General features: G+C 45.9%; 1 protein-coding gene across 3 annotated transcripts in view; it reads right to left on the minus strand.

Annotated features, from left to right (window-relative positions):
• Positions 1 to 90: 90 nt before the first annotated feature.
• The window catches only part of itpr1a (inositol 1,4,5-trisphosphate receptor, type 1a), a 51,306-nt gene continuing 29,612 nt past the window's right edge, over positions 91 to 21,784 (minus strand). Inside the window, exons 32-60 of one of the 3 annotated variants that reach the window (XM_076268226.1) lie at positions 21,107 to 21,358; positions 20,614 to 20,739; positions 19,831 to 19,959; positions 18,649 to 18,769; positions 17,883 to 18,067; positions 17,077 to 17,225; positions 16,663 to 16,774; positions 16,306 to 16,341; positions 15,698 to 15,745; positions 14,896 to 15,025; positions 14,586 to 14,764; positions 13,847 to 14,030; positions 12,818 to 13,068; positions 10,972 to 11,172; positions 10,066 to 10,176; positions 9,813 to 9,908; positions 9,452 to 9,586; positions 8,945 to 9,040; positions 8,619 to 8,811; positions 6,696 to 6,818; positions 5,553 to 5,728; positions 5,221 to 5,385; positions 4,607 to 4,796; positions 4,264 to 4,356; positions 3,946 to 4,061; positions 3,558 to 3,723; positions 3,220 to 3,380; positions 1,702 to 1,863; positions 91 to 1,170 (exon numbers count right to left, since the gene is read on the minus strand). In XM_076268226.1, coding sequence (XP_076124341.1) covers positions 1,087 to 1,170; positions 1,702 to 1,863; positions 3,220 to 3,380; positions 3,558 to 3,723; positions 3,946 to 4,061; positions 4,264 to 4,356; positions 4,607 to 4,796; positions 5,221 to 5,385; positions 5,553 to 5,728; positions 6,696 to 6,818; positions 8,619 to 8,811; positions 8,945 to 9,040; positions 9,452 to 9,586; positions 9,813 to 9,908; positions 10,066 to 10,176; positions 10,972 to 11,172; positions 12,818 to 13,068; positions 13,847 to 14,030; positions 14,586 to 14,764; positions 14,896 to 15,025; positions 15,698 to 15,745; positions 16,306 to 16,341; positions 16,663 to 16,774; positions 17,077 to 17,225; positions 17,883 to 18,067; positions 18,649 to 18,769; positions 19,831 to 19,959; positions 20,614 to 20,739; positions 21,107 to 21,358 — 4,170 coding nt within the window. In that variant the 3' untranslated portion in view covers positions 91 to 1,086. The remainder of the gene's footprint in view (positions 1,171 to 1,701; positions 1,864 to 3,219; positions 3,381 to 3,557; positions 3,724 to 3,945; positions 4,062 to 4,263; positions 4,357 to 4,606; positions 4,797 to 5,220; positions 5,386 to 5,552; positions 5,729 to 6,695; positions 6,819 to 8,618; positions 8,812 to 8,944; positions 9,041 to 9,451; positions 9,587 to 9,812; positions 9,909 to 10,065; positions 10,177 to 10,971; positions 11,173 to 12,817; positions 13,069 to 13,846; positions 14,031 to 14,585; positions 14,765 to 14,895; positions 15,026 to 15,697; positions 15,746 to 16,305; positions 16,342 to 16,662; positions 16,775 to 17,076; positions 17,226 to 17,882; positions 18,068 to 18,648; positions 18,770 to 19,830; positions 19,960 to 20,613; positions 20,740 to 21,106; positions 21,359 to 21,784) is intronic. The other 2 variants (XM_076268227.1, XM_076268229.1) reach the window with 2 other exon arrangements.

Genomic DNA, 21,784 nt, shown 5'->3' on the forward strand with positions numbered 1-21,784 from the left:
TTTAGTTTAGACTAATTTAGTACTCCATTAGCACTAATTACCCAGTATGTGTTACTTTAAATGGAAATGTCACATAAGAATAAGCAATGATTAAAGTACAGGCTCTTTGGTTTATTTCTGTATAGCACACAGAAGCGACCGGTCATGGTGCCGAACCTCACAGTAAGACGTCGCAAGCATAAACAACTTTACACAACCACTCATAATATACACAGGGAAATTTCTAGAATCACTCATGGCCACACAATTAAAGCACAGTGTTATTTTCTGTAGTGAATGAGAGATAAAAATGGTGTATGTGTGCAACATGCAAATATTCCCCTGTACCCATTATTGCAAATAAAATCACACATACAGACATACACACATAAACACATGCTCGTACCTCGCTAAAAGGCATTGACTATCATACAGTAAACTTCTGTGTTATTGGTTGGTTGTTACAGTGGAATGTAACATGAGTGATTAACTCTTTGAGAGAAACTTAAAATGAGGCCTTTCCTCAAAACATTCATCATCTCTTTAAAACTAGTGTCACAGATGGCATGGTAGGACAATGCACTATGACAAAATCCCATCCCCAGACCATGCTTTTGTATTTTTCACAGCCGGATTCCTTCAGTAGGGTTTACAGGAGGGGTTTTGGAGGGTCACACGCTATGGTCAGTGATGGTAAAATAATTATTGCACATGCACAACAAATGAGAGCTCAATACTGTTTCTGACTCTTCAGTTGAAATGCAACTACAAACAATATATAAGCCATTTTCTATAATTATAAAACACAAATATTCCTTCAAATTTCCTTCTATATACTCCTTTTCTTTGTCAAATATGTTAAATATACTATGTGTCATTTGGCATCTGGTGATGCACTTGGCTTGTGTCACACTCTTCAGGCTGATGTATCAGTGCAGTCACAATAGTGTGTGTGGCGAACACAAATATATATATACCGTACGCACAAACTTGCACATTCAGGTGTTTACACACACACACACACACCTGTTCTTTATTTCTCTCTTGCACACATACACACACAAACACTTGCTCTTTCCCTCTCACTCTCACACACACATACAGAGCTCAGGCAGGTTGCTGGGCGACGTTGAGGTGGACAGGGTTTCCCAGCAGACCGATCCTCTGCTTATGCTTCCTCTGCTCTGTCATCTGCAGAACAGGAGAGGAGTCAGCGCATACACACACACACACACACACACACACACACACACACACACACACACACACACACACACACACACACACATACACACATACACACACAGACACACACGTACAAACAGCTAGGCCGTTGAGTCTAATGGTATTACATAGCTGTGTTCTTCCCCTTTTCATGTTATTCTAGCTAATGCCGTTGATTAGGGATGAATAAATTAACCTGAAAGAACTTGTAAGTCAGCTTGATTGTATGCAGACACACACACACACACACACACACACACACACACACAACACAACACAACACAACACAACACAACACAACACAACACAACACAACACAACACAACACAACACAACACAACACAACACAACACAACACAACACAACACAACACAACACAACACAACACAACACAACACAACACAACACAACACAACACAACACAACACAACACAACACAACACAACACAACAAGCCGTCATTCTCAATGTGAGGCTGGCTGGCAGCCTGGTTTCGGACCTGCTCCTTGAGGTCGTTGAGCTGGTTGGTGAGGTTGGTGACGAGCTTCATGGTGAAATCCAGCTTCTCCGACAGGCAGCGCTGCTCGTTCTGCTCGCCCTCGCCATCACTGCTCACCAGAGACATGGCGCGCATCCGCGGGAACCAGTCCAGGTTGTGCTCCTGCAGGGAGACGAGAGAGACGGGGTAGCAGGGGTTAAAGATGGGGGCAGAGAGAGAGAACGAGAGAAGGGGTAGCAGGGAGCAGTAGAGAGAAAAAAGAGAGAGAAGGGGTAGCAGGGAGCAGCAGAGAGAAAGAGGGAGAGAGAGATACAGGGTAGCAGCGAGCAGAGAGAAAGAGAGAGAGAGATGGGGTAGCAGGGTTAAGATTGAGGCAGAGAGAGGGAGAGAGGGAGAGAGAGATGGGGTAGCAGGGTTAAGATGGGGGCAGAGAGAGGGAGAGAGGGGGAGAGAGAGAGACAGAGAGAGAAAGATATGAGGTTTATGCTACTATTTAGCTACTATACTTTTACATACTTTAGACAGACTACTATTCATTTAGATACGATTAAGATTAGGAATACCATTCAACACAAACACACCATCAGCTGTCTCTGAATATATATTCGACAGTAACATTAACAATCTCAGAGGGCACAGAGGGCGTGGCAGTAGCTAGGTTTACATGGACACTTTTAATCCGTCTAGAATTGGAATAATGGCTCAATCGGAATCAAAGTGACACATATCAACTCCCTGATTGGAATAAAACTGCCGCTCCGATTAGAATTTTAATCGGATTCAAAGAGGTGGTGTATTCCGTTCTTATTCCAACTGAACAGCCATGTATACGGCCAATCAGATTGTCCGCTGTAGCTTCTCAAAAGCAAATCAGTAATTCTGATCAAAGATTCTAACGCGCTCGAGAGCACCTGATCGGAATAGAACGTACCTCATGTATACCCTGGAAATCCAGAGTTCTCGCGAGAGCACAATTTGAATTGTGTCAGCAAGAGACTCTGGCAATGAGTAATGATCGACGTTACTTTTGCCCCTTACATCGCGGGGAACCAATCACATCGGCCCAGAGGTGAGCTAAACAGATGACTACAGCGCTGCAACGTTGGAAGTCCGGAATCAGTCAGTAAACATTGGTCGTAGTGTTATCCAATTGCTTCGAAGTCCGGAATCCTTCAGAGTAAACATTGGTCTAATGTTATCCAATTGTGTGCAGTGAGATTTTCAAATGCATCCCTCCCTCGAGTTGGGCCATTACATTATTCATGGCCAGACCCTTAATCTTTCTAGATTACCAGGGTCTGGATTTTCCAGGCTACCTCATGTAAACAGATGACACAAAAGTTTTATTCGGAATAGTTTAATCAGAATGACTAAAAAGCTGTCTATGTCCTATTGTGGCAAATTCATCTTCTGGTTAATTCCAGTGAATGCACCCTGACACACAATGGCCAGTACACCTTCATTTCTGTGCAGATGTGGCCTTGGGCCTGTTATGAGTGCTTTTGTCTTTGGTCTGACCTTGATCATCTGGGCCACGTAGCTCTCTGGCCCCGTGTACTCGGTAGAGTCCTTGACCTTCACCAGCACGATGAAGAAGAGGTAGTGCCACAGGTTGTGCTCCTCCTTGATGTGCTCCTCGAACGTCACCGTCTTGTTGTCAAACTTGTCTCGCTCCAGCCCTGTGGAGGGTCAAAGCAAGAAAGACAACAGCAGATGTACTCAGGTTTTTTTTTGGATTATCAGTATGACGTGTTTGTGAGTATGTATTTAGGGAGTGTGAGTGTCTGTCTGGGTGTCTGTAAGTGGAGTGTGTGTGTGTGTGTGTGTGTGTGTGTGTGTGTGTGTGTGTTTCTCACCACAAATGAAGCAGGTGGTCTTGAGCACCTCTTCTTTCTTCTGCTTCTCGCTCCTGAGGTCGGCGAAGGTGTCGATGATCACACCGAAGATCAGGTTCAGGACGATGATGATGACCATGAAGAAGAAGAGCAGGTCATACACCACTCTGGCTGCAAACAAAGGTTCCTGTGCACACACACACACACACACACACACACACACACACACACACACACACACACAAACACACATTTGCACATTGCATCAGTATCTATGATCTCATCATACAGTTACTACTAGTTCTGTTTAAGTTGTTGAACTAAGACCTTAGTGATGAAGTGTGTGTGTTTGTGTGTGTGAGTGTGTGTGTGGGGTGTGTGTGTGTGTGTGAGTGTGTGTGTGTGTTACCTCTTTAGATGGTTTACGGAGCACATCTCCCACTCCTCCTCCACTTCTCAGGCCGTGACTCAACACGGTGATGATGCACATCAGCAGTGTGTCACACGCTCTCTCCCCATCCGAGTCTACGCACGCCCAAACACACAGCAACATGTCAGCAAATGCACCTGACAACACACACACACACACACACGCTCTCTCCCCATCCGAGTCTACGCACGCCCAAACACACAGCAACATGTCAGCAAATGCACCTGACAACACACACACACACACACACACCTAACAACTACACAGAACACACACACACTCATCAACAACTCATACCATCATCTTGGTCTTCTGAAACGCAGGGGTCACCATTCTCTGTGCGACAGCCCCCTACAGAGATGACATCACCAGTCATACTGGCCCCCTCCTCTGTAGCAAGAGAAAACAGATAGAGACAGCACAGGGCTTACTGTACGTAATGTATGACAACAGACAGGACAAGTATTAGATATTAATGTCTTCTGTTCTACTTTTACTTGATTTTTAACTTATGTAATGTTCATATTCCGTAAGATGCTTCGGACAAAGGTACGGTACCAGAACCATAAATTAGGTACAGTACACCTGAGAACAGGTATGTCCTGTGGCCACGAGCATCCGTTTGTGTTTTTTTTTTTACCCATAGTGCTGTTGGGTATCCTGTCCACCTCCAGGATGAAGTCGTCCTTGAAGAAGATGTAGCCCACGATGGAGAAGAGGTAGACCAGGATAAGGGCCAGCACGGCGGTCAGCACGATGGAGCGGCCGTTACGCGTCACGCTCTTGATCACGTTCAGCAGCGTCTCCTCTCGGTACACCAGGTCAAAGAGCTGCACGACACACACACACACACACACACACACACACACACACACACACACACACACACACACACACACACACACACACACACACACACACACGCACACACACACATATAAGAGAGAAGCTAGTAGATTCGATTTAAAGTAGTGGTAGTTGAGAGTGAAAAGAATGGACCATGATTATAACCCAATAGACTTTTTGTCAAATTCAGAGAATTGCTCCTCAGAGTCCTCCAGTTGTCTATTCAGTGTATGCAAAACAACATTTCACAGTCCTGACACTGTAAACAAACAGAGTGGCACTTAGACTGAGCCACAGACAATTTCAGCCGATCGACATGTTACTGCTACCATGTCGCCCCCTGGAGGACAAATGCTGCTACAACGCCCCAGCAGTGTGGTGGTTGTGTGCCGAGTGCTGGTGCAGTACCAGTAAGCTGTAGAAGAAGACGTGTCCACACAGGCCCAGCGTGCAGATGATCAGGTACATGAGGTGGTACAGGAACTCCACGTCCAGCACCATGGCCTTGTAGCCGCGCGTGAACGTGCCCCGGTTGCCCACGAAACTCAGCAGGAAAATAATCTTGTTACAAACCTGGAATCAGGTGACAAACCAGGACTAAATGAATGAATGAATGAATGAATGAATGAATGAATGAATTCAGACAGTTACAAAGTTACATATGCTAGAAGCTAGAGTACTATCATTTTCTAACTCCCATCTGTATCTCTTTGTGTGTGTGTGTGTGTGTGATTGCTCACGTTGAAGGCTCCCAGCAGTGAGAGAGTGGGCTCCAGGCCGACGGAGAAGCTGAGCCTGAGGATGGTGATGGCGATGAGGGCGCGGACGCCGTGTGGCTGCGGCAGCACCAGCACCATGCCCCACGACGCCAGCACACACACCCACAGCAGCGCCGACAGGGACGGCTCCAACGTGACTACACACACAGACACACACACACACACACACACACACACACACACACACATGCACACACACACACACACACACACACAGGCAAAGACAAAGGAAAGAGACTTTACTGATTGTTTACAGTGAGCACAGTGAGAACAATCTGATTGCTTTGAGAACCTCTTTTCTTTGGGACTCAGTGCCTGGATAATGCAATCCAGCTGGTTATCAGATTCACATGCATACCCCACTTGGCAAGATAGTTATCCAACAGATGAATCACATGCCAACATTGTGTCTTATGTGGAGGGGAGGGAACGAAACACACCAGCAAGAGACAGAGACAGAAGAAAGAGAGGGATGAGATTATTGTGGAGAGGGGAGAATGAAACAAACCAACAAAGAGGAAGAAAAAGAAAGGGATGAGATTATTGTGGAGAGAGAAGAGAGAGGAACAAACCAACAAAGAGATCGAAGAAAAAGAGAGGGATGTGATTTTTGTGGAGAGGGGAGAATGAAACAAACTAACAAAGATCAAAGCTAAAGAGAGGGATGAGATTATTGTGGAGGGAAGAGAAAGAAACAAACCAGAAAAGAGATCGAAGAAAAAGAGAGGGATGAGATTCTTGTGGAGAGGGGAGAATGAAACAAACCAACAAGGAGATCGAAGAACAATAGCGGGATGAGAGGGAGGGAACAGAGGGATGATGGGCTGGAGGTCAGTGGGGAGAGAGACTGTCCAGCTGACCAAGCTGCTGACATGAGTGACATATGAGATGAGTCAAGCTCAGAGCAGAAACAGGACACAGTGCTGAAATACACAAGCCTGGAGGCCCATGATTCTGTGTGTGTGTGTGTGTGTGTGTGTGTGTGTGTGTGTGTGTGTGTGTGTGTGTGTGTGTGTGTGTGTGTGTGTGTGTGTGTGTGTGTGTGTGTGTGTGTGTGTGTGTGTGTGCGCGCGCAGGCAGTTCCAGGGTTCCTCGCGTACTCACCCCCGCTCACAGCCTCCAGAGGGTAGAAGAAGGCCACCAGCACGTTAATGAGCACGGCCAGGTTGAAGGAGATGTTACTCCAGAACGACATGTTCCTGGAACACCAGTACAGCACTGGCTTGGCTGTAATCCACAACACACACACACACACACACACACACACACACACATACAGTGATAAATGTGGTTGATTAAAATAGAATTCATTTGGTTGGCCCATTTTTTTGACAGTTCAGCAAAAGATCAGTTTATAATGGATAAGAATCTCCAGTAAAATTGTGTTTATTAAACATATAAGGGGTTTGCATGGCGCGTCATCAGATCGGACGTCGTCATATTGGAGATACTCGCATCACAAGAAAGCACTAGGCACTGAAGTAGATCCCGAACGTCGTCAAGGAAAATGGTTAATTATTGCCATGTTTTAGTTTGTACCAATAGGTCAGATCGAGAAAAACATCTGGATTATTATCCAAAAGTTATTAAAAACCAGGGAGAGGAATGCCAGAAGTTATCAGAGGAAAGGAGGATCTCATATGGATCTGGACAGCCGATAAACCTTAATTTCTCTTGGGGTCCAAGTCCTTCCCTATATGCCTTTGCATCTTAGACGCGTTTTGATGAGCTTTTCTGTTGTTTAGACACGGCAACAATCACTTAAGGTATCCAAAGTGCATAGTACTCCATTGTACTTCGTTCAGTTCTTTACGCCGAGTGCCTCCAACATTGCCATGCAGCTGGGTTACGCCCAGATCTTGACATCCGTTCAAACTCCTTATAGAAAAGGGCTCTATGTGTGCTCCTGCCTATGCACCACCAACTTCATCACAGCCACATAAAAGACACAGAGTAATCTCTGGATACCCCTGTTTACTATTCTGACTACCGAAGACCATGCGCGTGTGTCAGTGTTGCGCGGTCTGCCCGAAATTAAGCGGTCGCCCGCGGATGACCGCGGTCACCCACGGTTATGAGTCATAAACAAAATATTTTAATGATATTCGGGTCATTTGCGGGCGGGTCAGTTAAAATTAATTAAATATATATTTTCTACAAATAGGCCTACTTAAAATATCACGAGAAAGCTAGCATCAATACAGTAAAGCATCAATACAGTAAAGTCAACAGTAAAGAAGCAAGACGCGAGTTAAAATAATAAAGACACCCCTTCAGGAAAAGCGATATAGGCTATGGTTATGGTCTAGGCCTACTTCTTGCGAAGCCATTTAAAAGTATGACAGCCAAAACGGGCAGCCTGCAGGAATAAATGTTATGGCACAGACTACACAGCCATATCTACCGGTATGTATAGGTTCGCGCATGCATAAAAGTTACCTTAGTTCGTTGTGTTTGTGACTTTAAACAGTGGATGTGCTTTAGTAAAGCTTTGTGTTTCATTCAGCATTATAAACCAGTTCTTACGCTAACGTTTTGACCAGCAATGTATCTCTCTTGCCTACCTCGCCTCACCATTTCTGTTTTCGAAAGAAAGATGTATGTCCATGGCCTTCAAATCTTATCCTAGTGTTCTTATCCTTTGTGCGTTGCGTGCGTGCTTGCGCTCTTATTCTCATTCTTTCTCCTGCGCAAACATTATGTCCTGCATGCTTACTGCGTGTAGTTCTACTGCATCAAGTTTCGTAAATAAATTAGTTTGTTTTTACAGAAATGGCCTACTGTCACACTGCATGCAGCCTATAACCAAAAGCACACATTTTGTAAATAAGCGGGTTGAATTCGCGGGTCGGGTATAATTTTGTCCTAATTAATATTCGCGGTCCGAGTTGCGGTCGGGTTGATTAAAATATCGGGCGACCGCGGGCCGCTTGTGACCAAACCCGCGCAACACTGGCGTGTGTGTGTGTGTGTGTGTGTGTGTGTGTGTGTGTGTGAGAGAGAGACAGAGAGAGACACGATGAGTACCTCGTAGCTTCTTCTGCCACCTCATCTCGCTGTAGAGGTCATCTGCGCTCAGGAAGAAGTCGTTGATCTTGCTGCCCTGCTCGTCCCTCTCCGTGCTGTAGTAGACCCGCAGCTTGGACTCGGGCGTCAGGAACGAGCAGATGTTGGGCACCGGGAACACAATCTGCTCCATCGTGCGGTCCTGACGCACTATCTACACACACAAACACACACACACATACACACAAAGGTATGAGAAACAGGAGTTTGTGAGAACAGTGTGTGTGTGTGTGTGTGTGTGTGTGTGTGTGTGTGTGTGTTGTGTGTGTGTGTGTGTTGTTAGGTACCTCTATCTGGGCGGTGTGCTCAGTGTAGTACTCCAGGGCCTGGTCATCTCCTCCAGGCTTCAGCAGGATCTGCAGCTCCTTGTTGTGTCGGGACAGCTGAGGAGTAATGGGAGGAAGAGTTACCATGTGGCTATTAGGCCACTTTACTTGGATGCCCTCCTATAGTCTGTCTACAGATACCCTGACTATAAACAAACTGTCTGTTGAAACTCTGTTACGTTACAAGTTAGGGTTCAGGTTAGGGTTAGGGATTGGGTTTAGTAAAGCTGTTGTTCAGTGTACAATTACAACTCTGTAGGGCTCTCTAGGTCAAGCCTCTATAGTGTAAATGAAGTGTTAACAGTGTAAGCACTAGATAAACTAAATGTATTATTATTACAGTATCTGTTAATGACAGTTTTGAGTGAGTGGGAGTGTGTATGTGTGTGAGCGTGTATGTGTGTGTGTGTGTGTGTGTGTGTGTGTGTGTGTGTGCGCGCATGTGCATGTGTGTGCATAAATTCACACCTGATGGGCGAGAATGTAGATGTTGTGTCCAACGTTCCGTGGCGATGCAGCATAATCGTCTCCGTTGTCCTCCTGCTCCTCGGGATCCTCGAACTCTGTCTCCCCCTGCTGGTAAGCTTTCTTCATCACTTCCACCTGAAAACAATGTTCTGTCAGCCGAGCTTTGCTTTGTATGGCTGGGTGAGAGCAACAGAGGGGCTTACAGACGAGTTATGGCAGAAACTGTAGCTATTGTGGGATTCGCACTGTGGAAAAAAGCTTTTGTGAATCTGTGTTTGCAGTTTATTGCCTCCTTACTAATCCAAATACACATTTTAGTGTGTGTGTGTGTGTGTGTCTGCATACAATCAAGATGACTTACAAGTTCTTTCGGGCGCATGTTGTAAAGAATCCTCTCCGCATTTTCACTGTCATGGCGACTTTCCATTATGGCCAGCAACAACTTTGAGGCATTATTCTGAAGAAGTGGTAAGGAAGTCTAACATAAGCGCTGATGCAAAGATTTACATACCGAATCAATCCAATAGCAAAAATCCACAAGGCTTTTGCTGAGTGCTATATGTAGGGTCAGAGGTCAACACTGCCACACATCTACAAGGTCACTCGGTGCTTACCTTCAGTTCTAACACCAGGTCCATTCTTTTCCTGCCCAGAGGGTTGATGTCATTCAAGATCAGAGAGATGATGATGTCAATGCCATTGGACTCATGGGTAGCTATACAATTCTAAGAGTACACATACACATAATTTCACGGTCAGTGCGATAATGTGAAAATATATTGCAGTTGACAATTTATTTTCAGACATATATCATCTTACTTATATGAAGTCAGAGCAAGTCTGGATGCATGTTTGTAGTTGCTTGTAGTTGCTATGTTGGTGTACAGTGCACATAGCTGCAGACGTAAGTGCACTGACACTTTCTATCACTTTTAAATAACCAATGGATTTAATTGAATGGCACCGACAAAAATAGAACTGAACCGTAATCTACAAGGCGTCAGCAAAAGGGTTTGGCGGGGGTGGGCGGGGTTGTATTGGACACAATGGAATCTAATGTAATTGAACGTCAGAAGTGGAGGCCTTAATGGAGAAATCCGGCCGATTTTACATGGATCTTGATCGCTAGACGTCGCTGAGTATTGTCGATAAGATAAATACCGACCATAATGGTTGTTTCTTCACTGCTAATGAGTAGAAAATGCGTTGTTTTGTCACGTAAGGACTCTTGTTCATATTGTACAGGCCTTTAAATTATATTTTGAGTCTGTTAAGAAGCAAAAAGGCACGTTTAGATGATGCCCCCAGACCTAGCATTGTAGCTCAATGGGAGTACTGGCCATTAGCTGCAGCTACTTCAGTTCGGTAGCACTGATTTTGGTCGTTATTTTTCCTATTAACAGTACTCGGCCACGTCTAGCGATCAAGATCCATGTAAAAATCGGCCAGATTTGTCCTTTAAGTGTCTGTATTGCTGGCATTGTTATAGATGATGCCATGTTGGATTCAGACATGCCAACCTGGTTGTCGTGGCAGGGCCCCTGGCAGTACTCGGTGAGGCTCTCGACGGTCTGGTTGATGAGGGCCACGTTCTTCTCATTGATGTAGAGGCCCAACAGGCCCAGGCCCCCGGTGGTGCTGCCACAGATACAGTCCAGGAACTGCAGCGTCTCGCACACCAGGTTGTAGTTGTTCTTGTTGTTCTGACAGCGCAGGAAGTTCTGGGGGAATAGGAGTACACAAGTTAGTTTCATTTGTATAGCACATATAAGACCAAAGTGCTTCACATAGCAAAGAAAAGAAAAAGAAAGAAAGGCAAATAAAAACAAAACGGAGAGCCATAACTATCATGTAAATATAATGAATATGGTTTGGTCCACCAACAACTTAAGCCTTCACCTTTGGGACTAAACCCCCCGCCTATGCCTGTCAGAATATCTGATCATGAACAACATCCATGCTGTATCAAGTGTGCACAGGGATACAGCATGGTGACATGAGTACAAAGTCTCTGTTAGCAGTCCTTATGTGCATACTTTGTAACACTACATAGACAGATCATTCTCCACGAACATTAAGTTGTAACACACACGTAAGCCCCTCATGATTATGGTGTAACACTCCCTTTTTAAAATGCAGATATATTCATATACATGCTTACTGATTGGATGAAAGATGTCAAGATGTGTACACACAACATTTTTAACCGCCTGAACTGATCCCTTTCCTCAATGAAGAAGCCTCCTTACACACACACACACACACACACACACACACACACACACACACACACACACACACACACACACACACACACACACACACACACACACACACACACACACACACACACACACACAATACTTGCCTGAAGAGGGAGCCAGGAATTCAAAATTTAACCTGCAGGTTAGCACAAGACACACACACACACACACACACACACACACACACACACAAAACACATGCACACCTGTGCAAACTAACATTACCTAGAATAGTAAAAGAAAATGTCTATTTACACAGACTCTGAAACATGACAGATGGAAGATAAAAAATGACCCTTAACTCCACACAAAACACACAGAAACAGCCACACCAGGCGCATAACATCAAAGGGGGCTTGAGCCCCTGCCCTTGATCTTACATGACAGAAAGTGGCCTTTTTTATCTGAGAGCTTTTTTGTTTTAAATAAGTGGCTACATGTTCCTGTTTGCACACAGCTTCTCTGGCTGAATAAAAAACAACTAAATATGCGGTTAGGGGATTAGACTTTGTTGATGTTGAGCAAGGGGCTTGTGCAAGGCGAGGGATTGAGAGTGAGGGTGTGGACGTGTGCAATCCTCACTCCCACCATCTTTGCTCTGCCAGAGAAGTTTTCAGTGGCATGAGAGGCTCATGACGACCTTCGACTGGCTCGAGCTGCAGGGCCCTGCAAGCGGTCACATCTGTCAGACTCTGCCTATGCTCGTCCCCGGCTGCAGATTTGTGCTCAGAGTTAACTCTCCTCGCCATCATGCTTCTCAAGGATTAGCCACATGACAGTTTGGTAGTGGTTAGTGGAAACACATCCTCTGGGGACCACTGCAGCTCCCAGATCCCCCACATAAACATGCACACACACACACACACACACACACACACACTCACACAAACACACTCACACACACACACACACACACAAACACACTCACACAAACACACACTCACACACACACACACACACACACACACACACACAAACACACACTCACACACACACACACACACACACACACACACACACACACACACACACACACACACACAAACACACTCACACACACACACACCCCTACCCCCACATCCACACACGCCGCCACACGCACCTGCAGGTCCCGGTTGTGGTTCTCGCACAGCAGCTGCAGGAAGCGCAGGATGGGCTGCATGATGAGGATGACAAAGCTCATCTCGCCGTTGTCGGCGGCCTTGTCGCCCGCGCTGTGCTGGCCCTCGGCCGGCCCGCACACCTCCTCGGGCTCAGCCTCGCGCCGGTACGAGCTGTACGCCTTCTTGGTGATCGCCGAAGCCTCCACAAGCTGCTCGCGCGCCTCGTCTGTCACCATCACGCCGTCCTTCACTGTCCACACAGGAGACACAAGACGGAGGTCATCAGCAGTGCAGACATTTCTAGGGCCAGCCGTGGCCTACTGGTTGGGGCTTTGGGCTTGGAACTGAAGGGTTGCCAGGTTCGATCCCCGACCAGTAGGAAAAATGTGGGCGGGGGAAGTGGTTGAGCATCGCTGTCCCATGACCACATCCACGGCTGAAGTGCCCTTGAGTAAGGCACCTAACCCTCACTGCTCCCCACCGCCGCTGTAGCAAGGCAGCTCACTGCTCCGGGTTAGTGTGTGCTTCACCTCACTGTGTGCTCTGTGTGTTCACTAATTCACGGATGGGATAAATGCAGAGACCAAATTCCTTGTATACGCCAGTATACTTGGCCTAGAAACCTGATTTACATTTACGATTTGCATTGACACGACCACCACCAGTACTCAACCTGATCTTTATCCTCATACTTCAGTACTGCTGACTGCATTAATAGAACCATCGTCCTTTTTATTGGCAAGAGGAAATGGTGTCTGGTCATCTGGGCACAGCTGTTGCTCATCAAGTGACAGTAAATATGAAGATGATGCAATATTCATTATTATTTTCTGAGGTATGTAATGCTATCTAATTACAGATTAGTCATAAAAATTACCCTTCACCCTGACCAAAAATAGGGTCAAAATGAGACATCACTATTTCAACAGACATCAGTGTTGGTGTTCCATATCGATTTAGCATCATGATATTCTCAAGTATATTTAGTAAATAAACTCAAACAAAGCCATCCAAAGCCATGCCCTAACCTCTTCTCTTCTGAGGCGTCTCTTTGTCTGGGGCATGGTCGTCACGACGCTTGTTGCCAAGGTCGCTGGTGTTCACGGTGACCGTGGCTTTGATTTCCAGCTGGGCTGCTTTCATGCGGTCGTTGAACACTCTGAAGAACTTCTCCGACTTCTTATCCTCCATCAGACGACAGTAGAATGAGCCCTTCATGGCCCAAACGTTGTGTATTTGGACAGATAGTGAAGAAAAGAAACCGCAGGTTACATAACCCAGTACAGTAAAAGTAAATATAGCAGGATTGAACTGAAACCATTATCATCTAACAATCACAGATACAAAGTACTTCAGGACATACTATACTAGTATCACCAGCACTATGCTTGTGTACTTAAACTGTGAATGACCACAATGAACTACAGAATGAGGCAGGGAGGAAGCAAATAGGAAAAGAACTATAAGGCGTAATGACATTAAGTACAAGCTATATCACTTTATAAAGGTGGCTGAAGGAATTCTATGTAGCTGGAACACTTAAGTTGGTTTTAATCAGTGTGGTTTTCTGGAGCACTGAGAGGACGGAGAGAGAGAAGCATGGAGCCACTTTTGGAGCTGCCCCAGATGAGCTCACTATAGAGCCTCGAGGCCAGAGTATAATCACAATCACAAGATGCAGTCAGCAGCACGGCTTTTGTCCTGATTTACTCTCTCAGTGCCAGACTTTTTTCTTCTTCTTTTGTAAAATCTGCTATCACGACTGACCTGTATAGTGGTGTTCCCACCCTCCAGCAGGGCAATGGCCAATAGGATGCTCTCATGGAAGACACGGTCACTGTTAGTGTTCATGATGAGGTCGATGACCAAGTCAGATGCCCCCTCACGGTCTAAGTGGCACTGAACTTCTGCCAGGGACATCTCTGCTCGACTCAAGACGCCACCACCTATTCACACATGCACACACACACAGACACACACACACACACACACACAGACACACACACTCAGAGTTAACTGACTTTACCTACAGTATATACCTCAAGTGACCAACTAATAGGGAGAAAGGACCTCTCACCTGATTGGCTCTTCACTGGTGCGACAGGTGTGAGGGCGGTGTTACTGAAGGCCGTCAGGCTGTCTCTTCTACCTCCAGTTCTGAAGTTGCCATAGTAACGATTCACCAGAATCTGCCTCAGTGCCTCACCCTATACGAAGATCAATGGGTGTAAATGTATACCGTACACACAGTGTCTCAGAGATGATTGAACTGTCCTTCACACATCACCACCAGTGGTACTTGTCTTAGCTTGGTTCACTAAGTCACTAAGTCCTACATATCAACCCACAGAATTAGGAGAGAGCAGAACAGCAAATGGTGCGATCAGAGCATTAGGAAGTCAGAGAGGAAGTCAAAGTTTTGCATGACTGTAATTCAAATTCATGTGTGTGTGTGTGTGAGTGTGTGTGTGTGTGTGTGTGAGTGTATTTCTCAGTGTTGTTGACATGTAAGGATGTGGCAGCCTGAGTCAGCCTCCATGTTAATGCTCTCACACATTGGCGCCGGCATGGTTGCGGTGCACTTCTCTTCCAGTACTCCATGACTTAACATTCCATGTTTCCACAACAACCCCGCACACCATTGTGGAACCCTTTTACCTCCACTGTGTAGATTATGATTCTGTTCTAGGCTACTTTTGTCAGTGCCACTCAATAAAATTCATTGTTTATCAAATGATTGATGAAGTTTCGGCAGAGGTGTGCATGGGCAAGTGACAGAAAGTGTTGGCGCTCTCATGTCGGCGCCTATATGCGGTGCACTTTGCTTATTGGGTTATTGGGTTATTGGTTAGCTGTGAGAGAGTTCAGAGATGACCTACCCTCCGCTGGTCCTCGCGCTGTTTCTGAGGCTGGCTCAGATCCACTTCCTTGGCCAGTCAGCCAAACAGACAACAGAGGCCCACACACCGGGTACGGCAATGTCAGCACCATGCAAAACAGGAGTTCATGCTAAAGACGCTCAACATGTTAGCGCTAGGCTAATGTCTATGCCAGAGCTTGTACTGGCTAAGGGGATGGGGAGATAACATGCCTGGAGCTAAGGGAGGCTCCACACTCGGTAGGAAATCATTGAATATCAAATCACCTCCGGCTTGATATTCAAATTTACTTCACAGCTATGGGTCATCCTCGGGTCTATGCAAAGCAATACAACCAAAGCAGCCTTAACGTAATGACTGATTGAGTTGTATAGACATTGTAGGATGAGATGCCCACGTTTATGATACTAACACACCACGCTAAAATGCTAATGCTAACATACATGTCAATGCAACACTCTGACACTCAGAAACACCTTAAACTGCATTAACCTGATGGTGTGAGAGGCGGGGGGAGGAGAGGGGGGGCTGCTACCAGGATGAAGAAAGGAAGAATATAAGAAAGGAAAGAGCAACAGCTGAACTGAGAGATAAAAAAAGAGGACAACCTTAGCCACGTCCATGTCATCATCATAGGCCATGAGCTGAAACAGAGTGGGGAGGTTAGTGCAGGCCGTGATCCACTCGCTCACACACAGCACACACTCATTTCATCAACAGATGTTGTGGAGTTAGAGACAAGCATGCGGTGTGCAGGCATGCAAGCTGATGAGATTTGGGTGCCTTGCATTTTAAGAGCTCAGCTTAGTGGATCATTTACGCCTGCTCCTGGGCAGGGCAGGTCTACTGCTGCTGGTGTGGGGGAGATGTTGGAAGCTAGCCTGGTAAGATGTTTTTGATTTGAAGTCCGTTGGCGAGCATGATGTTCATGTCTGATGTCTCTCTTCCTCTCCGCGTGTTCATACCTTCTCTCCGTAGCCGCGGTCTTTGGTCATCATCTCCCGGAGCGTCTGCAGCACTTTGATACACAGACGCTCCTCATTCTCCTCCAGCAGCTGCTTGGTGTGTTTAATCAACCTGCAGAGGGAAGAGTGAGAGGGGGGGGCGCACACACACACACAGAAAAAAAAACCAGACGGATAAGGAAAGAGACAGACAGAGACAGTTACACATTAAACACATTAAAGCTGGCAGGGAAGCTTTACAAGCTCAGTCTGTTCATATACATTATATGTTGGCCTCCAAACGATGCACATGCTCACTAGCACACACACACACACACAGACACACACACACACACACACACACACACAGACACACACACACACACACACACACACACACGCACACACACACACACACACAGTGCCTTGTCTCACTTGCAGATGAAGCCTCCACTCTCACACTTGCGGTGGGCCTCAGTGTGCTCTGGGAAAAGAAGCTCAGGCCGATGGAGGACGTCCACCAACACCGACAGCTCGGCCTGCACCAGCGGCCTCAGGCGTTCCTCCAACGCAGACACTATGTCCTAGTTACACACACACACACACACACACACACAGAGGTATACACATAGTGAAAAGAGTCAGGTTGTGTAAGACAGAGGCACCTGGAAGCTATTATGAGCTAAAATGAAGTAGCCATGCTGTCTAGGAACATTAGAAATGAACACTAGTTTTAGCCTGCGGCTTTACTTTTGGAACTAAAAATATAAATATGTGGTACTAAACATCCCCCAACTATTCAGTGTAAAATCAGTAAAATCCAGCACCGCAGAGACATTTAAGGTGCTGAACATTCTGTCCTGTCCCTAACCATGTGAGGTTCATTCTTAAACCGAGACAAACAAACAAACACACACACACACACACACACACACACACACGCACACACACACACACACACACACACACATACGCACACACATGCACACATACGCACACACACACACACACATACGCACACACACACACAAACACACACACACACACACAAACACACACATACACATGCACACACACACATACACACGCACACACACACACACACACACACACACACACACATACGCACACACATACGCACACACATGCACACATCAGTCTGTCATCTGCACTTGAGGAACAGCGGGCCCTGAGGGACTCCGTGGACGCCTCTGAGCATGTCACCATGCAGCATCCCCCACCTGGAGCCTCTCGATGATGTTCCTGTAGTCTCGGGAGGTGGCGAGCACCGAGTCCTTCCGGGCGGCGTTCCGAGCCGACTGCCTCCAGCTCAGCGCCGTCTTCTGCACGATGTTGTTGGACTTCACAAACAGGTTGTTCACCTGGCAGTCCAGGTCCACAGGGATGGCTATCGTCCGGCTTTTGGCTTTAAGCAAGCACAAAAACACATAGCACAACAAACACAAACAAAAGCAAGGTCTATTAGTAATTAAGTGTCCCACACACCCAAAATATATCTCTTTACTAGACCAGGGGTCTATTCTAAGAATGTAAATGTAAGAATGATTAATGACAAGCTAACTAAGCTAACTCTGAGTATGTGGTCAATTTCCTAATAGAAGAGCATATGGGTTTGTTTTGCTGGGAGAATGAAGCCAGTGTTTCCCAAAGAATTGAATTCCATATGTGGTGGTTGGTTTGCAGAATTAACTTGAATGCAACAGTTTTTAACAAATTAGCACAGCGTGGTTATGATACTAACCAGATTTAAGCACAATTTAGTACAACCTGGAAAATCATTATGTGGTGGTCAATGTTGATATTGTGGTGGGCCGCCACATATAAGTCAATGTATGAGAAACACAAACAATGTTTACGACTGAGTTAACTTAGCCAGCTTTGTTACTAAACCACATTTTTGGGCGTACACATTTTGCCATTGCCCCCAGGGCTCAGAGGAAATGTCAGTTTAGCTCTGACATGATTTGATCCTAGCGCAGCTCTCACCAACATCGCTGAGCACCTTAATGCAGTTCTCCACGTTGCCCTTCTGACCCGGGACCAGCCAGTTGCAGTGATAGACGCGGAACACGCCCTGCAGGAGCTGCACGAACACGGGCTGCCGCGTCTGATGCAGGAGAGAGAGGAGGCGCGGTTATTCAAACGACCTCAAAGGCATAGTGATGACTCAGTTGGATAGGAGGATGTGTGTATTAAAGGCATAGTGATGACTTAGTTGCATAGGAGGATGTGTGTATTAAAGGCATAGTGATGACTCAGTTGGATAGGAGGATGTGTGTATTAAAGGCATAGTGATGACTTAGTTGCATAGGAGGATGTGTGTATTAAAGGCATAGTGATGACTTAGTTGCATAGGAGGATGTGTGTATTAAAGGCATAGTGATGACTTAGTTGCATAGGAGGATGTGTGTATTAAAGGCATAGTGATGACTAAGTTGCATAGGAGGATGTGTGTATTAAAGGCATAGTGATGACTTAGTTGCATAGGAGGATATGTGTATTAAAGGCATAGTGATGACTGAGTTGCATAGGAGGATGTGTGTATTAAAGACATAGTGATGACTTAGTTGGATAGGAGGATATGTGTATTAAAGGCATAGTGATGACTTAGTTGGATAGGAGGATATGTGTATTAAAGGCATAGTAAGTTGGATAGGAGGATATGTGTATTAAAAGCATAGTGATGGCTAAGTTGGATAGGAGGATATGTGTATTAAAAGCATAGTGATGGCTCAGTTGGATAGGAGGATATGTGTATTACAGTAAAGGCATAGTTATGGCTGAGTAACAGGAGAAAGGAGGAACAGGCTGCCGAGTCTGACGCAGGGAGAGAGGGTAGACATAGTTATTCAAAAGAGCTCAACCACAGAGCCACAGTGATGGCGGAAAGGTGGGGAGATATGGTTATTCATATTCATACACAACAGACAGAATGGACCCTGAGTCTGACATGTTGATGATGATGATGATGATTGATGATGATGATGATGATGATGAAAACCAAATTAAAAAAAAAGTTGCAGCGGTCTATCTGATTCATGGAGATCAAGATGGTGGTATAGTGATGGTTGAGAGGATAATTGACTGGTTGGATGGAAGGATACAGCAGATGGATAGAAGAAAAGAGTGATAGATGGATGGATGGATGGATGGATGAGTAGCACTTGCCTGCAGGCTGGTGCTCTGGTCAGAGAAGGGCGAGCTGAAGAAGGTGGTGACGATGCTCATGATGGTCTCGGTCACGTAGCGCTCCAGCACGGTGTCCGCGTGCTTCCTGTCACTCGTGTTGTTACACACCTACAGGAAACAGGCAAAGGTCACGGAGTCAGTTCACACAGGTTACAGTCATCATGCAAATGTGTCTGTGTGTGGGCATGGGTCTGTGTGTGTCTGTGTGTGTGTGTGTGTGTGTCTGTGTCTGTGTGTGGGCATGTGTCTGTGTGTGTCTGTGTGTGTGTCAATGTGTGGGCATGTGTCTGTGTGTGTGTGTCTGTGTGTGTGTCTGTGTCTGTGTGTGGGCATGTGCCTGTGTGTGTCTGTGTGTGTGTCTGTGTGTGTGTCTGTGTCTGTGTGTGTGCATGTGTCTGTGTGTGTGTATGTGTGTGTGTGTGTGTGTGTGTGTGTGTGTGTGTGTGTGTGTGTGTGTCTGTGTGTGGGCATGTGTCTGTGTGTGTGTGTGTGTGTGTGTGTGTCTGTCTGTGTGTGTGTGTGTGTGTGTGTGTGTGTGTGTGTGTGTGTGTGTGTGTGTGTGTGTGTGTGTGTGTGTGTGTGTCTGTGTCTGTGTGTGGGCATGTGTGTGACTGTGTCATGTAAGGGAGCCTTCGGTTCACTGATCAAATAACTCCAAATGACTGAATTAAATCAACTAACTGGAATGTGTGCTTTATGTGTGTGTGTGTGTGTGGGGGGGGGGGGTATGTGGAGGTGGAGGACTGCAGGATTGGCTCTCACTCTGCAGATGTCCACCAGGAAGTCATCGAAGAGCTTCCACATGTGGTTGCTCGTGTAGATCTCCTTCATCTCCACCTCAGTGTCCACGTAGCAGTGGTTCAGGAAGTTGACGTACGCCATCTTCATCTGCACCACACACACACACACACACACACACACACACACACACACACCACACATTACCCATCTCTGCAAAGGCCGTCATGCAAATGTTACCCCTTCAACAAATCCCAACAAACACAACACAACACGCACACCCAAAACCCCTAAAGTACACCTTTATTTTATTTAATTGTTTATTTAGATAGGGACAGTGCATATTGATGGACATCAGTACAAGTACACAATGTAAATATGCTAGAGTTAGCACCATAGCTAGTTTTCATCTATTGTCCCTAGGCAGATACATTCACCTATACTAAAATAAAACACAACAACCAGAAACAACCTGAAGTGAACCCAAACACAAACACTGTGTCAATGCAAGGCTCACCTCGGGAATGCAGTCCTCGTGAGTGACCACACGCACAATGTCGTCTAGCGGCAGCAGGGAGTTGCACTTGATCTCGGTGTAGACGTTCTTGCCCTCGGTGCAGACGGCCAGCAGCTCCACCAGGTGGATGTGGTAGCGCAAGGCACTGTTGGGGTCCAAGCGCTCACGCTCCAGACGCATCATCTGCACAAGCGTCTGGAAGGACGCACGGTCGTTGTAGAACACCAGCACGTCCTCGCCTGCGTTCACAAGCTGAGGAAATGGATAAGTGTGTGCATATTCAGTGCGTCTGATTGCTTAAAGGTACACTATGCAAGATTTTCACCTTAATATAACCTTTACGAAGCCAATTTGATGGTAAACGAACTTGTAACAGGGAATCGTTCACCTAGCATAGCCATACAGCATAGCCGTAGCAAGTCGCTAACGAGAGAACCAGCCATGAAAAGTCGACCCAAACACATCTCGCGAGTTTTACCTGAAACTGCATAGTATACCTTTAAGTTTAAGTGTAAGCTTTTTAGTAGCGACTGTCATAGTCATAGAATTTATGTGAAAAGAAAATGCAAAATCTGTTCAAATATATAAATATAATACAGTATATAATGCCATTTTATGCTTTTATTTACCATTCTTTGCATTTGTTTCTTTGTTTATATTGAAATACCCCTGTGTATG

Source organism: Alosa pseudoharengus, unplaced genomic scaffold (genome assembly GCF_046254945.1).
Source record: "Alosa pseudoharengus isolate Yale_2024_CS ecotype anadromous, Long Island Sound unplaced genomic scaffold, YU_APseudo_1.1 YU_APseudo_1.1_scf_5, whole genome shotgun sequence".
Lineage (NCBI taxonomy): Eukaryota > Metazoa > Chordata > Actinopteri > Clupeiformes > Clupeidae > Alosa > Alosa pseudoharengus.